The sequence below is a fragment of the Myodes glareolus genome, chromosome 4 (assembly GCF_982192425.1).
Source record: "Myodes glareolus chromosome 4, mMyoGla1.1, whole genome shotgun sequence".
NCBI lineage: Eukaryota > Metazoa > Chordata > Mammalia > Rodentia > Cricetidae > Myodes > Myodes glareolus.
The window spans coordinates 83,742,430-83,758,951 of NC_142029.1; the positions used below are offsets into that span (position 1 = coordinate 83,742,430).

Consider the following 16,522-nt stretch of genomic DNA (forward strand, 5'->3'; position numbering starts at 1 on the left):
TAAAGAAATTGACAGTGTAATTTTAGAACATAATATTCTTATGTAAATTATGGGTTCTTTTAAAAGCCTCATAAATTTTAGATTTCTTTATTTTGCTTCTAGAATAACAACTAAAGTAACTTAGAGGATTATGTTTGCAATCTTATGTTGGAATTGCAGTCAGGTATTTTTTTTTTAGGTCTAGTTGGTTCAGAGTTGAATAAGTTGCTCTACTAAAGTACCTCCTTACCCTTTCGGGCCTGTAATGAACCTGCTATAGTGAGTTCATCTTGAATTTTAAATATGCCTTTCGAGTGGAAACAGCATGATATTTTCAGTACTTAGAGTTCTAATCACAGCAGAGGAGCTATCTGGTGTGTGATGAATACTTTTGATCTAGTACAGCTGCTGTAGATATGTTGACTCTTCTAAGATTTGCATTCAGTACAAACAGCGTGCAACAGTGAGGCTTGAATGTTCAAGATGTTGTAAAATTAATGTGTTGATGGTTAATTCTTGTACTCCAAGTAGCTTTTGAGTAATCTTGTCTTTTACAAATATGATGTGCTCTCCACTCACACTTCTGCATTTTTTAAATGCAGATTTGAAATAGTTGGCTATGGATGTTCAACATGTGTGGGAAATACAGCGCCTTTATCAGAAGCTGTTTTGAATGCAGTGAAACAGGTAAAATGTGGATTAACACATCTAAGTGCTTTTTTATTGTTTAATTTTAAAAAGATACTTTAATATCTGCTTAAGCACCAAGATTAAGAAAGAGGTGCTAATTAAAAGAAACAAGAATTAGAACACACTGAAGAGCAGGGGTATGAGCTGCTTTGAGAGTTGCCCCAAGTAGTTTTTACTATATATTGTTAGTAAGTTACAGAAAGTGTGCATTGGTGTGTATGTTGGTATTTGTACTTCCAACTCTTGGAATGAGTAACTTTGGGATCTTAAATTGATATAAAGAATTACTTCTATATTTTTACTATAATTCTTTAGTAATGTAAAGAATCATTAGAATTTATAAGATTGATAGTTTTGTATTTAAAGCTTAGTGATATGTTTTTTGATTGTCTGGCTCTCAGAATCAAGCATATTTGTTTTTCCCTTCAGGGTGATTTGGTTACCTGTGGAGTTTTATCTGGAAACAAAAATTTTGAAGGTCGACTTTGTGATTGTGTTCGTGCCAATTATCTTGCTTCTCCACCCTTAGTGGTGGCTTATGCCATAGCAGGCACAGTGAATATAGATTTCCAGACAGAGCCTTTAGGTGTGTTTTCCTACATATTATTTGTGTGTTTATATGTATTCTGTGCGTACTTCCTCCCAGAAGTTGTTAAAACCAGATTCTTGATATGAAAGAAAACAGGCAATGCTTGTTACTTCCGTTCCCCATCCATCTTGTTATTAATGCGTACGTTGACGTGGAGAACTTTAGCTGTATATATCATTAGTTCTCGATATTTAACCCTGAAGCACATCCTGTTGTTAATTACTTGATTTCTGTGACTTGTCTATGAAAAAATAGAAATACTTTGAGGTGTTGGTTTTGTGTTGTTCTAATATGTATACTGAATACCATGTTAAAATCTTGAGCAGGTACTGACTCTATGGGCAAGGAAATTTACCTGCATGACATTTGGCCTAGTCGAGAAGAAGTTCATCAGATAGAAGAAGAATATGTTGTTTTGTCCATGTTTAGAGCTCTGAAAGAGAAGGTAGAGGTAAGAGTCTTATGGGGCTTTGTTTTTAGTTTTGTTCTTTATTTTGAAGTAAGGTTCACTAACTCATACTAGCTGGGAACCCATTCCGTAAATAGCCCACAGTAACTTGTGAGCTCAGCAATCCTCAGCCTCCTCAGTGCTAGGATAATAGGCATGAGCTATGTGTCTTTGCATTCTAAGCAGAATAAAAAATTTTTAAATTTTAAACATGTATTTTTTTATGGCTGAGTTTTTTTTTTTAAAGCGTGTGTGTGTGTGTGTGCGTGTGTGTGTGTGTGCGCATTAAAAACCATTAAAAACACCTTTAAAAACACCAGGTCTTTTATCCCAGCACTCAGAAGACAAAGTCAGAGGATCTCTGAGTTCCTGGCCAGCCAGGGCTGCACAGTGAGACTCTGCTTCATAAGGGGTTAATGTTCTTTGTGACGTTTTCATGTTTGTATCATTGGACTTTCCTTGTGCACTGCTTTTCTCTTGTCCCCACTGTCTCCTGCTGGTCTCCTTCCTCCCCTCAACAGTACCCCTCTTCCCTATGTATGTGTGTTCATGCAGACATTTTAAAATCTTTGTGTGTAAATGGTGATTCATACACTTGTTCATGTGTATGAACGTGAGCCTGTGTGTGCCATGGTGTGTGTGGAGGTCAGAGAACAGCCGTGGGTGTTAGTCTTCACCTTCTACCATAGTGAGAAAAGCTCATGGTTTGCTGCTGCCTCTGCCAGCCTAACTGACCCACAAGCTGTGGATTCTCTTAGCTCCACCTCCTACTTGGTCCATAAGACTGTGTCCTGTTTTACATGGCTTCTGGGGATCCAAACTCAGAATCAGTGTCAAGTGATGTACCTACTAATCCATCTTCCTACTCTTACCTCTGCCTTCTCTTTTGGAGCGTTAAACATAGACAGTATAGCATGTTCTTCTGTCTGTTGAACCCTCAAACTAGGCTGAGTGTCATGCATTTGACATATATTTATTTTGAAATCTAGATTCCACACAAGAGAAAAAATGTGCATTATGTATGTTTCTGAATCTGGCTTACTTTTCTTAATTTAATGGTCTGTAGCTCCTTTTTCTTTTTCTCTGTAGCTTTGGAGCTCTCCTGGAACTTGCTCTGTAGGACCAGGCTAACCCCAAAATCACAAAGATCTGCCTGTCTCTGCCTCCCGAGTGCTGGGATTAAAGGTCTGTGCCACCACCACCCAGCTCTAGTTCCATTTTTTTAAACAATTTCTCCCCTTTCACATGTGTGATATTTGTCTTTATTTTTACTCATACCACCGTCTCGTATTCAGCCCCTCCACATAATCCTGTTTCTACTATTATATTTGAATCTAGATTCTACATGTAAGAGAGAATCAGTTAGTTACTGTTTTTGAGCCTAGCTTATTTCACTTAAAATGATGATCACCAGTCCATCCATTTTCCCCACAATTAGCCTTTTTTTTAATGCCATAATAAAAATACCACTGTTGTATAAAGCCTATTTTCTTTATCTGTTGATGGTCATCCAGGCTATTTCTATTATAAACAGGCTACTGTTGTTTCAGTAAGCATAGATGTGCAAATATCTCTGGTGAATTCATAGTTTTGAATGCTATTTTATATCTGGAATTGCTAATTATGAAGAGGAATATCTAGAATATTCTAATTGATTTTGAGTTACTTATTGAAATGTTTGTCATTCCATTCAGATAGTTCAAAAATCAAAATAAGCAAGAGCAAATAATGTGCCTTGTGTCACTAAAATCATGGCCATTGCTTTACTTCTATAGGACAGAGCAGTCCTATAACTATAAAAGTTAGTCCTATAGCTAACTTTTTTTGAGATTTGTCTTGTCTTTATGCACAAATGAGCAAATACATTTATACAGACTTTTATGTTCAAAGTAGTGTATAAACATTCAGAAAATGCCTTACTGTGTGGCAATTACTCTTCTAGCTGTTTAGATATATCACAGAACAAAGAAAAGAATTTTCCTGCAGAGGCAGTGAACCGTAGAAAAAATACTTAGGAGCTAGCTATGCAGATTCCTGTAATCCTAGCACTCAGGAAGCTGAGGCAGGAGGATAACCATAAATTTCAAGCTGGCTTGGCCTACATCATGAGTTAGTTCCAGGCCAGCCTCAGCTACACTGTGAGGCTGTCTCAAAAAGAAAGGTGGGTGTAGTGATGCACACTCTTTTTTTAGACAAGGTTTCTTTGTATAGCCTTTGGTGTCCTAGAACTAGCTCTGTAGACCAGGCTGGCCTCGAACTCACAGAAATCCTCCTGCATCTGCCTCCCACATGCTGGAATTACACTTTTTTTCACAGTATTGGGCCAGGGATAGATGAATGACTATGAGTTCGAGGTCATCCTGCTCTGTGTAGTGAGTTAGTTACAGACCAGCCAAGACTACATAGCAAGACCTTAGGGTAAGAAGGGTTAGTTGTGCAGATTTGGGGGAGCATGTTTTTAGGGTATTTTGTTTCGTTTTTGAAGATAGTCTCTTTTTATATATAAGACCAACATTAAATTCCATAATTTGTCTTAGCTTCCTGAGTGCTGAATGTGCCATGTCCTGCTCACATTGCTGTTATACACAAGGTTGAAAAGATAACATTTATGTAGTTTTCCTTCCTAATATGTCTGAGTGTTTGCCTGTGTATATGTCTGTGTAGCATGTGTGTGCCTGGTGCTCATAAAGGCCAGAAGATGGGGCTCTCACAGCTCCTGGAGCTGGAGTTACAGACGGCTGTGACCTGCCAGGTGGGTGCTGGGAATTGAAGCTGGGTCCTCTGGAAGAGCAGCCAGTGCCCTTAACCTCTGAGTTGTCTCTCTAACCCACTCAGCCTACTATTTTGAGAGAGAGTTGGATAAGGAATGTAGTATCAGAAAGTTCAAGTCAAATAGTCAAAACTTTTAGTTGAGTCAGCCGTTGAGGTAGCAGTGGAGAATGATGAGAAATGGAGTTTAAAAAACACTAACACTACCTGTTAGTCCTGCCTTTAAACAGTAAAGAAAAACTTTTATGACATTTCTGAAGATTGATGTCATACCTTACATACAATTTTTTTGCAGAGTGTGAGTATACATACACATATGTCTTTTTCAGTTTTTTAGTAGAGATGGGGCAGTTCTGTGAAGTCTTTATATTTGTTTACATAGAAACTTATCTCTCAAAATTTCTCCTGAAACTTTGGTGAGTTGAAAGTTTTAAAGCAAGTCTATTTATTCTACCCAAAAATGTCATGATTTTTCAAGTGGGTAAGACTTGTTTTCCTTTCAGTCTTATTTAAGTATTATTACCATGGATATTTTTAAAGTCTCTTTTCCTATTTTGATCCATCCATCCAAACTTCATTTGCAGATGGGAAATAAACGATGGAATTCCTTAGAAGCACCAGAGTCGGTGCTGTTTCCATGGGACGTGAAGTCTACTTACATCAGATGCCCTTCATTCTTTGATAAACTTGTAAGTACTGGTGTACCTCTCGAGCTTTTAGAGATTGTTACAGTTTAAAAGAAGAAGAGTTCAGTGTTTTTAATTTTCTCTTTTTAGACCAAAGAGCCATCTGTACTCCAGCCTATTGAAAATGCCCATGTCTTACTGTATTTGGGAGACTCTGTCACTACAGATCACATATCGCCTGCTGGAAGTATTGCTAGAAGTAGTGCTGCCGCTAAGTATTTGACAAACAGGGGGTATGTGTGTCCACAGTTCCCCTGTGTTGCTTTACCTTCTTACTCAGTCATCGAGAGACTTTTCTTCTGGTCCTATTCCTCTGTCCTGTAAATAACGTACTGTCTTAAGGATCTCATTGTTAGCACATTGTCTTCAGCAGGAACTAAGTAGCACCCACTCACCCTCTCTCCTTACACTGTTAGAAATGGAAGTCACTGTTTTTAGTTGAGCCCTTATTCAAAGACATTTTGGTTCTAAACAGCTTTCCATCATTAAAGTGTAACAAATGTGTGCTTTGTGGGGCTGTAAGCTATGTAGTAGTGAGACTAGGATTGACGTGTATCAGCAACGAAGAAGACTGTCAGAATCAAATGTGAATAGCATAATTTTTTTTAAAGCTGTAGTGTGTGTGTGTGTGTGTGTGTGTGTGTGTGTGCGCGCGCGCACATGCGTGAGTGTCGGTACCACTTATGTATTGCCAGTGTGTGTGTGTGTGTGTGTGCACATGCGTGAGCGCCTGTACCACTTATGTATTGCCAGTGGAGTCAGGAAAAAGGTACTTTGAATCCCTTGGAGCTGGAGTTGAAAGCTACACTGTGAGCTTCCTGACTTGGCTTCTGGAAACTCAGGTCTTTGTAAGAACAGCAAGCAATTTTAACTATTGAGCCAAAGAGATAAAATTTAAAACTAGAAAGGTATTGTTTCATTTCTGTTTGAGTAATAATGTGGAGTTGCTCTCACTGAGGAACTGTTCTGGTGTCAGATAGAAAGTTAATTTGCTGTATTGATTAGCTTTTAGACATTATTTGTTGCTTGAGCAATTCAAATGATAAGGTTTTTTTATTGAAATGCTGTGTAAAAATTGGAGCTATGAAGCTTGATTTGACAGACTCATACTATAACTTTTATTACAAAGTTTTTTCTAATATTTCTTACTGCATTTTTATTTAATATATATTTGTGTGTAAACGTGCAAGTCAGTTCTCTTTCTTGTACCCTGGGAATCCATACTCTAGTCAGACTTCACAGCAAGTGCCTTTACCTACTCGACCATCTGGCTGCCCTATTCTCCTAATATTTTTTGACTATGATTTCCATCCTGGTGATGTATCTTCCACAAAGAAAGTCAGTTACCACTTCTTTTAAATATATAGTTTTGTATTATTAATCTAGTAGTTCTCACTGCTTTAAAGTTTCCTGAAAATATGGCACCCAGGATCTACACCAATGCTTCTCACCCTGTGGATCAAGACCACTTTGGGAGTCATGCGATCTTTTCATGGGGATCACCTAAGACCATCAGTAAACACAGAAATTTACAGTATGATTCATAATAATAGCAAAATTATCGTTATAAAGTAGCAAAAGAAATAATTTTATGGTTGGGGGTCACCACACTATGAGGAGCTGTATGAGGATACTGTATCCACAGTATGAGGAGACCACACTATGAGGTCTCAGCATTAGGAAGGTTGAGAACCACTAGTCTACACCATTATATCTTGAAGTAAAAAGTTTTTTAAACCAGGTTCATGCCTTAGCACTTGAGAGGCAGAGGCAGGCAGATCTCTGTGAGATCGAGCCAACCTGGTCCACAGAGAAAGTTCCAGGACAGCCAGGGCTACTCAGTGAAACCTTGCCTTGGAAAAAAACAAGTGTACAAGTTTAGAGTATTGATACTTCCATATGAAAGGTAAAATCAGAGGCTAATAAAAATTAGTTGTTGATTGTTCAGATAGTTTTGTTCTAGATTCTAAAACTTGCTGGGCTAAAGTATTGCAAGTTTGAGATCAACCTGGGCTACATAACCTAAGACCTTGCCTTTTAAAAAGAAAATGAGATCTGAGATTTGCTTCAGATTAATGGGGGCAGTTATCTAAGGAACTGTGTGGTTTTGTAGATTGGTGGTAAACTCATGAGATCTTTTCAAGTTTTAAACTAACTGGAGATATTTTAAGGTTGGGAGGTGGACAACAGCCTTTAACAGTTTTTTACAACTCAGTTGTTTTATTTTCTGTCTGTCATGAAAACTGTCTTTTATAACTTTTTTTGTAGCCTTACTCCTCGAGAGTTCAACTCCTATGGAGCCCGAAGAGGTAATGATGCTGTGATGACAAGAGGCACATTTGCAAACATTAAGCTTTTTAATAAGTTTATTGGGAAGCCAGCTCCCAAAACAATTCATTTTCCATCAGGACAGACGGTAAGGATGTACGCAGAGTGCCTTGTCTATTGCTCACTGGATCATCTTCTCTATTAAATATTTTCCTGTCTGTTTAATCTACAGCTTGATGTATTTGAAGCTGCAGAACTATACCAGAAAGAAGGTATCCCTCTGATAATCTTAGCAGGGAAAAAATATGGTTCAGGAAATTCAAGAGACTGGGCTGCCAAAGGACCCTATTTGCTGGTACTGAATCTTAAATTTTATATTCTTAAATTTAAAAGAATTTTTAATATTTCTTTTCTCGGTAACATATTTTCAAAGTTTATTTGGTTTATTTGAATATGCTTATTTAGATTTCACATTTTTTCAATGATTTTAGATGATATATTTCTACTTTTATTTTGCTACTCTGAATTTGATAAAGCCTCAAATCTTTTTATATGTAAGGAAATCTGCATGGGAGCAATAAAGAGAAAGGAGAGGTCTGTCTTAAAAAATTATTGTGTGTAATACCTCTCTTTAGCTTCGTTTCTGTCAAGAGACTCAGGTAGCCAAATATCATACTCCTTGACCAAGGAGGAAACCTGTCTGTATTTTCTGTGAGTCTATCATTTTCTTCCGGGACAGTGACCTATACAGGAGGCATGGTTAGCACCGTCTGTTTTCAGTCTGGTGTTATCAAGTTATCTGTCATCCCTGTCTCATGTCACACACACCTCCCAGTACCTCAGTGTGCCTCGTTTTTGTTTAAATGTTTTTCTTGAGCTAGGCGTGGTAACACATGCCTTTAATCCAAGCACTGGCTTGGATTTAATCCAGAGGCAGTGGCAGGAGGATCTCTGTGAGTTTGAGGACACCCTGATCTACAAAGTGAATTCTAGGACAGCCAGGACTATGTAGAGACCCTGTCTCAGAACAAGTATAAGTACAAGGTAAACATACAATACTTGAACAAGTATACAGCATATTTGTGCAGTTCAGATTTTGGAGGAACAAAGATAGTGAAGAATGCATGATTAAGGGGGTGGGGGAAATGTCCTAAAACACTTTTGAAACAATGTATTTTTTTTTTTAAGTGAAGAAACCTTATTTTAAAGCCTGGAACCTCTAGCTTAGTGGTTCTCAACTTTCCTAATGCTGTGACCATCTAATATATAATATAGCGCCTCATGTTGTAAAGACCCCCCCAACCATAAAATTATTTTCATTGTTACTTTATAACTGTAATTTTGCTGCTGTTCTGAATTGTAATTTAAATATTTGATATGAGACTCCTGTGAAGGGGCCGTTCAGCCGCACAGAGGTCATGACTCACAGCTTGAGAACCCCTCTCTGGCTCATTTTCTCCAGAGAATAAACATTAGCGCAGAGTAGAGCTAGAGTTCACTGCTTACTAGTTCTCCAGTGTTCCTGGGTCCTCACCCTGCTAGATCCCAGACTGACTGGGATCAGTTTGCAGACTGACTCAGACCTTAATGCTGATAGCAGTGTCTTATTTCTAGTTTATTCTTTTGACAGGTCAGTTACCTTTTTATTATTATTTTTAAGACAGAATCTTTCTGTGTAGCTCTGGCTGGCCTGAGACTCACAGATCCACCTCCTTCTACCTCTCCAAAGTCCCCCAGAGTTCTACTTAGAGTCAGAGTGTTAACCCTTGAGCTGTATTGGTGGTCAAAGCAATGTAAGGATTTTTGTTTCTGGTTTGTTTTTTTTTTTTCCGGGGCGGGAGGGGGAGGTTGTTTGTTTGTTGAGACAGTGTTTCTCTGTGTAGCCCTGGTTGTCCTGGAACACTCTCTCTGTAGACAAGACTAGTCTTGAACTCAGAGATCTGCCTCCATACTGCTGGAATTGAAGGGGTGTGCCATCACCACCCAGCTGTAAGGGTGTTAATAGGGTTTCTTTGTTTTTGTTTTTGTTTTAAAGAAGAATCTAGAAAAGATTTCTGTAGATACAATATACATTTACACTCTCAATAATGGTATAGTCCATCAAAAATAACTATAGAAAACAAAACCCAAGGCTCTGTTTTTTCTTCAAAATATTCCTTGTAAAGCAGAACATTTTACATTGTGCATTTTGCAAATTTAGCACCCCAGGCCAGAAAGCAGGAAGATTGCTATGAATTTGAAGCCAGTTTAGGCTACAAACCAAGATCTCAGAAAAAAATCATAATAAAGATGATAAATGAAAATTAAAGTGAGGAAATAAAATGCATATTCATTACAGGGTGTAAAGGCTGTTTTGGCTGAAAGTTATGAAAAAATACACAAAGATCATTTGATTGGAATTGGCATCGCTCCACTTGAGTACCTTCCTGGAGAAAATGCAGACACTTTGGGCCTCTCTGGTAGAGAAGTATTTTCTTTATCATTTCCTGAAGAACTCTCTCCTGGAATTACATTAAATATGAAGGTATCTTGAAGATTCCCAAATACATAATTGTGTACTCTGTACTCAAATGGGTTTTTGTTAGTTGAGTAAGAACTGTTTCTCATTGCATGCTAATGTCAGTGCATGTTAGCTGTAGCTCTCTCCTGTTAATCTGTATTATTAATAGCTCATGTCTGAGGAAAAGTAGAAGGAACTGGTTGGTTAGTCTAGAAAAAAGGTGCCTGGGGGGCTGGAGAGATAGCTCAGAGGTTAAGAGCATTACCTGCTCTTCCAAAAGGTCCTGAGTTCAATTCCCAGCAACCACATGGTGGCTCACAACCATCTGTAATGGGGTCTGGTGCCATCTTCTGGCCTGCAGGCATACACACAGACAGAATATTGTATATATAATAAATAAATAAATATTTTTTTAAAAAAAAAGAAAGAAAAGAAAAAAGGTGCCTGGTAGAGAACTGAGGCTCAGTTCCTTGTGCCAGTTTTTCAGCTGTTTCTGTTTTGATCTAAATTTGGCCCAGGCAATAATTCATTCCAAAGAGAAGCAAAAGTTCATCATTCGGTGTTATAGTAAGACTTTATAACTAAGGGAAGAAAGTCAGGGACAGTAGACATTGTATGTGGTAGACACTTACTGTCTAGTAAATGTTCACAGTAAGTGATGACTTATGGGAAGCAGCATCCGCGTCATGCTGTAGAATTATAGAGTTCTTTAGAATTAGAGAGCAAACAACCTGTTTTTCCACTTAGCTCTTTGGGAGGGGTCTCATGTTTTTCAATATTGGAAGGGTTTGGGGCAATGAAAAATGTAGGAATTAGAACCAGGAAAATGAGGCAACAAATTAGGTAGTTAGTGGATGTGGATACAAATGACCTTAACCAAGTAACACTTTGAAGCTCTGACACACATCTTTTTGTTTGTTTAAAGACGAGTACTGGAAAAGAATTCCGCGTGATTGCATCATTTGAAAATGATGTGGAGATAACGTTGTACAAACATGGAGGCTTATTAAACTTTGTGGCTCGAAAATTCTCATAGTATATACTCAACGTGGTATCTTTTGTGACTGGTAACTGCAAAGCCCTTTGTGCTGGAGCCAGGAACCCTTGCCATGGAGCTGCAGACAATTCCAGTAAACTCATTTATCTCATCCATGGATGTAAATGATTATGAATCAGTGTAGTAACTGAAATGAAATCTTGATCTTAAATAATATACGAATGGTGCTATTAACATTGCTAAAAATCAACGTGTGAAGAGTGTTGTGGAAGAGACCTGTAAGTATGGGGGTTATATTTTATCAGAACATTTTGTAAATAAAGATAGAATTTGAACTTGTGTTGAAGATTCATATGAGTAGCCTTTCTGAAGCTGTTTGTTTTGTTTTGCCCTATAAAATTGGATTGCTGTTTGTTGGTTTAAGAATAGCAAGTTGAAATACAAGAATCCAAATTAGACCCTAATTTATAAATGAATTTTTTAAGTGTACTTCTTTCCAGAATTGAGTTGGACACAGTTGTCATTCCCAATTTGTAATGTAAGTCAAATTTACCCTTAGTCTCAGTATGTCTGAGGATTAGAACCTGCCGCAGATCACAGTTTCTCTGACCAGTCCAGCCAAAGTTTACTCCATGCCTGAAGATAAAAAACTGCAAAATATAGATGATTGTATGATACCATGTGTTAGGTCAAATGTATATGCTATGATGCAGCTCTGTAATTTTTCAGTAATTTGCCACTGTGACCTCTCTGGCAATCCCCAAATTCTGGTGTATTAATTTGGACTAGATTTTACTCATTTTACATGATGCTGTAACTTCTGTAACCTCAATTAGGTATTACCAGCTGACATTCCATACTCCTTTTATGAATGCTGAAAACAACTTTGAATCAATTCTTTATTTCCTCTAAACTTAAAAGTTATCTATCCAAAATTATTTGGCTATGCACCCAAAGTATTTTTTAATGTTATTTTTTTTTAACAGTCCTTTAAGTTGACTTACTGCTATTTGAATATTTGGGATACATCACTCTGTTCATTTCATTGTGATTTGTTTGTTTTTAATCAAGACTGACCATGAGGATAAGACACTTGGCGATCACTGCTGTCTGCACGTCATGTGTTCCCCCAGTTGCATTTATATCTGTTACACCACATCACATGCTTTGTCCATGTTTTAAATGTTTTAAATCATTTTTAAAAGGGTGGTAATTACTTTTAGAAGGTCCTATACCTCTTTTTAATTAAGAAATTAAACTTAGCAGCAAAATGTTAAGTGTAATGATTTTTTTAATGTTTTCTTCATCTGATCTGGTTTTGAGCATAGCACAAAACAAAAAGTACTTGATTTATGCTAAAATTCAGGAACTCCCAAACCAGTGAGTGACGAGCACTGGGAACTTTGCACATAATTGGTCATACAGTCTGTTGAAGTCTTTTTCAGATGTGTATATCTAGTTGGACTAGAATTTGACAAAGTCTCGTTATTAAGTGGTTTTTGCTACTTTGAAATCATATTGTGTTCTGGTAGAAGCCATTTATCTGTCTGTGCATCTGTGTTAATCTGGTGGAAACCTGCATTAGGAATGGGAAAGTTACAAGTTGAATATTAAAATACTGGTACATGCTTTGAAGAAATGGTAATTCAGGATGTTTATATGGGGGGTGTCTTATTTTGAAGGCATACTCTGTCAATAACCTGAGTTAAAGGGTGTGGATATAAACATCTGAGAGGTGATAAACCCAGCTGTGAATCAAACGTGACATTTCCAGTCCACCTTCCAGGAATGGTGTAAAAAATTGTATTTCAGGAACAAAGTCAAGGTTCTCAATCTCTTGCTTATAAACAGTGAACTAAAACTCTTGATAAGCATGGTTTTAAATGGGGGAAGGAAACTAAGCGCATGTCTCAATGCGTATATTTTATAATTCTGCCTCCAGCCAAATGATACAAAAATGTAATGGCCTGTGTTTAATGTCTTACTTCCTTTATTTTGACTGTTTTTAGTATTTTTGTGTTATTTTCTAAACATTACCAATTTGGGGGAAAGGAAGTGAACACAAAAAAGCAAATCAGTATTGTGAACATAGTGCAGTTACCAACAGCAGCATTTTAATCTCAAGAACATTGTGTTCCATGCTGTTGTGTGCCTTAGTTGTGCTGCTCATACAAATGAAGGAAAGACTTCCAGCAGGTACCTCTGTCTCTGTATTAGCACTTGGATGAGAGGTATCTGTTCACCAGACTGTTTGGATTTTACTGGTATTGAACTAAATGTTGTAAAGCTGAGAGCTCAGCCAGAGCCAGTTATTTGCATATGTAGTGTGCATTCCTCTTCTCAGTGGTAGGTGACGGGATGAGAAAAATTGACACTTTTCAGGGGTTGAAAACAAGCTTCCTTTTTGCTTTTGAGTCTAGGGAGAAGACACTAAGATACTGGATAATGGTACTAGATTTGATTTTGGGGAAAAAACAGGGAAAGGAAGTGAACTTTGACTTTTTTCAATGGAATTTTTTTCCCCTTTAAGGGGAACTGTGACTGTGCTGATGTGATCGTTTTGTTTTTGTTTTATCAATTTTATGCATAATACATGGCTGTAAAACCATATATATATATATATCTCTTAAGTGACTACAAATCATTGTTATTTAAAGCCAACAAAATAGCATAACAGTTTTAAGTTCAATAATGTTAAGTATTGTATAGAAATATATTGGAGGTAAAGTTCAGTTAATGAAATTGTGTATATGTTATTGATGCTGTAAATTATTTTTAATAAAGAAATTGTATTACCACATTTGACTCATGTTGTATTTTGTCGTAACAGAATAAAACAGCATGACTTAAGAAATGAAATGCTTTCCATAAATTTCTCATTAAATATGTTTACAGAACATATTCGGACTTTGTTCATTTCCATCCAGCATTTGAACCAGCTAATCTCACCACCATTTCTCAAAGTTCCTTTCTATGCTTAGACTTCATCGAAAGTCTGAATATGGTTAGGACCCACTTAAGAAACAGTAAATGGATTTAGTTCAGGGAGTGTTCCAACACATAGTCAAGTCATGGAATCAGTTTAGTGTGAAAAGACTAATCTGGCCTAAGCCAGGATCTTTTGTACATGCACAAGGCAGGAACTTAACATTCAAGGGATGGGAACTCTACTCTGCCAGGCAATTTTAATGCTGACATTTGGATGTTTAAAAACTATTTCACCAAGTGTGGTGTTGCATGCCTATAATTTCACTGCTTATGAAGCTAAAACAAGGAGGATTGGTTGAGTTGAGGGCCGCTACTGTGTGGCCAACTACTTATCCCAAAACAGATTTTTTTTCAAGGTGAAATCTATTTGTAGCTGATATTCCTTGATTCTTTCTCTCTAATCTGTCTGTTTCTCATTTTAATAACTAATTTAAATATATAGTTACTGTATAAATTGAAGCTACTAGAAATGGCGTTGCATGTTACCTTTATACCATAGATCTTTGTTATGGTAACTGATAACATTAAGGACAGATTTGGAAAGCTCATTGATATGAATTGTTTATTACAGTAGGAAATGGCCTTGGAAACTTCACACTGCAGGTCCTACTAATGGTGTCACTCACTGTGCTACAATTTTATTGATGTTTTTGCAAAGCAAATCTTCCCCAGCCAGGAGCTAGGACCACAGCACTCTCCCCTAAATCAAGGTTTTGTAAATATGGTCTGCTTTCCATTGATTGGAAAGGATAGTCCAGGAGTTAGGGTTTAGGACAATGATAGGTCACATGTCTAGCAGGATCAAGGCTTTGGATTCAAATCCCTGTGGTTCCCACCCACCCACCCAAAATCCCTCCTCCCTCTGTTAGTAGCAACCTCACTAAGTGATTAAAGTTTATTAAAACTTGACATCCAGGGCTGGAAAGATGACTCAGACTTTGAGAGCTCTGGCTGCTCTTCTAGAGGTCCTGAGTTCAGTTCCCAGCAACCATGTGGTGTGGTGCCCTCTTCTGGCATGCAGGTGTACATGTAGGCAGAACACTATACATAATAAATCTTAAAACTTGACATGTTTTATATTTTATTATCTACAGTGGCTGCGCCTTAAGCAACTGCTTCAGCTGCAAGGGCTGAGAGGATTCTGTCCCCTTAGGCACTGACTCTCTTAAAGCTACTAAGGGAAACAATCTAAAGAACTCAATTCAAAGTTTGAGGTGGAGAGGCAAGCAGAATAGCAAATAGCTAACCTCCCTTTGCTGGCATCTTCCAAAAAAACCCACTATCCTCTCTGCTCCCAGGTCCTTGCTATATAGTTCTTTCTTCCTTACTACTGCCTGTCAGGTGTTTGGTGACTCATCCTCCTGCTCACAGGTTAATTTTATTTAATCCAACACCTTTGAATTAACAGAAGTAGTAGGAAAAAATACATCACACTTTAACATTCCCCAACTTTTCCCCACCCTTTTTTTCTAAACAAAATGAAAAATTTTAATTTTAACAAAGGAAGAACAATTATCAAATAAAGATTACATTCACAATATACTGAATTCCAATTCATTTGTGTCTGGTAAATTTAAAGAAAATACTTTATAATCCATTCTATCTTAGTAAATCCAAAATTTTATACCTAACTTACTATCTAAGGAAAACTGCACCTATAACAAGTATTCAACTCCATCAAAGGAGGCAGAAAGATATAATATTTAAGTAAACAAAAAATAGATTACAAATAACTTGTAAAAACTCTAAAAATGACAGACAGCTAAATGCCTGGACAGTCACCCAGTGTTCTGCAATGTTGGGGCATCCATATTCAACCTTCAGGCCTATGTTATCTAGCAAACTTTTCAATGAAGCAGAAGATTTGAAAGACTCCCACCTATATTGGCAAAGTGCATCAGTCACTTTTCTCTGTCCTGCAGAATGCCTGGCAGTTTCTTCTGGGAAGCAGGAACCCTGAAGGATCATCTTGCCTATTCTGGCAGTCACTTTTGCATGTCCAGTTTATACATCATACTGTCAAGCAGTCCAGGAAAGATAAGCTTCTTGCCCAAATGGCTAGGTTTGCCACATTGAAAGCAAACACCATAAGGAGTTTCTTCGATGCCCATCAGCTCTGGTGCTGCAGATGTGTTTCATTGTCATGAAAAGACCTAAGTTAAAACATTTAAAATACCATATTCTCTAGGTCTTTGAAAGGTTTGAAGACCATCTATCTAAAATATATCTATATGATTTGGAAAACATAACTAACTTCTACAATTTTTATTGTTATAATGACTAACCTATGTTTCTTGATTATCCAATGTAATGTAATATATATATGTATATAAATATTATAAAGTTTATAGTAATAGCTTTCAAAAACTAGAACTTCACCCTACATTTCCAAATGAACTGCATGGGCACAATACCTCAAACAAAAATAGGAACATATAATATGGTGTAACAAAAATTGCCTTAAATTTGTATACAAAAATCCTTACAAATACAAAATATTTGAGATCAATAGTTGTAAATTTATAGTAAATCAATAATATACCCTATTATTTAAAGTAAATTCAGTAATCTACTATTCTATCTTATTCCTATATCACCCTCTTATTTT

General features: G+C 37.1%; 1 protein-coding gene across 2 annotated transcripts in view; it reads left to right on the plus strand.

Annotated features, from left to right (window-relative positions):
- Positions 1–13,724, plus strand: part of Ireb2 (iron responsive element binding protein 2) — a 45,762-nt gene extending 32,038 nt beyond the window's left edge. For both annotated transcript variants that reach the window (XM_048417594.3, XM_085688774.2), the window contains 9 exons: positions 582–666; positions 1,099–1,255; positions 1,585–1,709; positions 5,060–5,164; positions 5,252–5,394; positions 7,430–7,577; positions 7,662–7,784; positions 9,768–9,953; positions 10,855–13,724. In XM_048417594.3, coding sequence (XP_048273551.3) covers positions 582–666; positions 1,099–1,255; positions 1,585–1,709; positions 5,060–5,164; positions 5,252–5,394; positions 7,430–7,577; positions 7,662–7,784; positions 9,768–9,953; positions 10,855–10,965 — 1,183 coding nt within the window. In that variant the 3' untranslated portion in view covers positions 10,966–13,724. The remainder of the gene's footprint in view (positions 1–581; positions 667–1,098; positions 1,256–1,584; positions 1,710–5,059; positions 5,165–5,251; positions 5,395–7,429; positions 7,578–7,661; positions 7,785–9,767; positions 9,954–10,854) is intronic.
- The last annotated feature ends 2,798 nt before the right edge of the window (positions 13,725–16,522 follow it).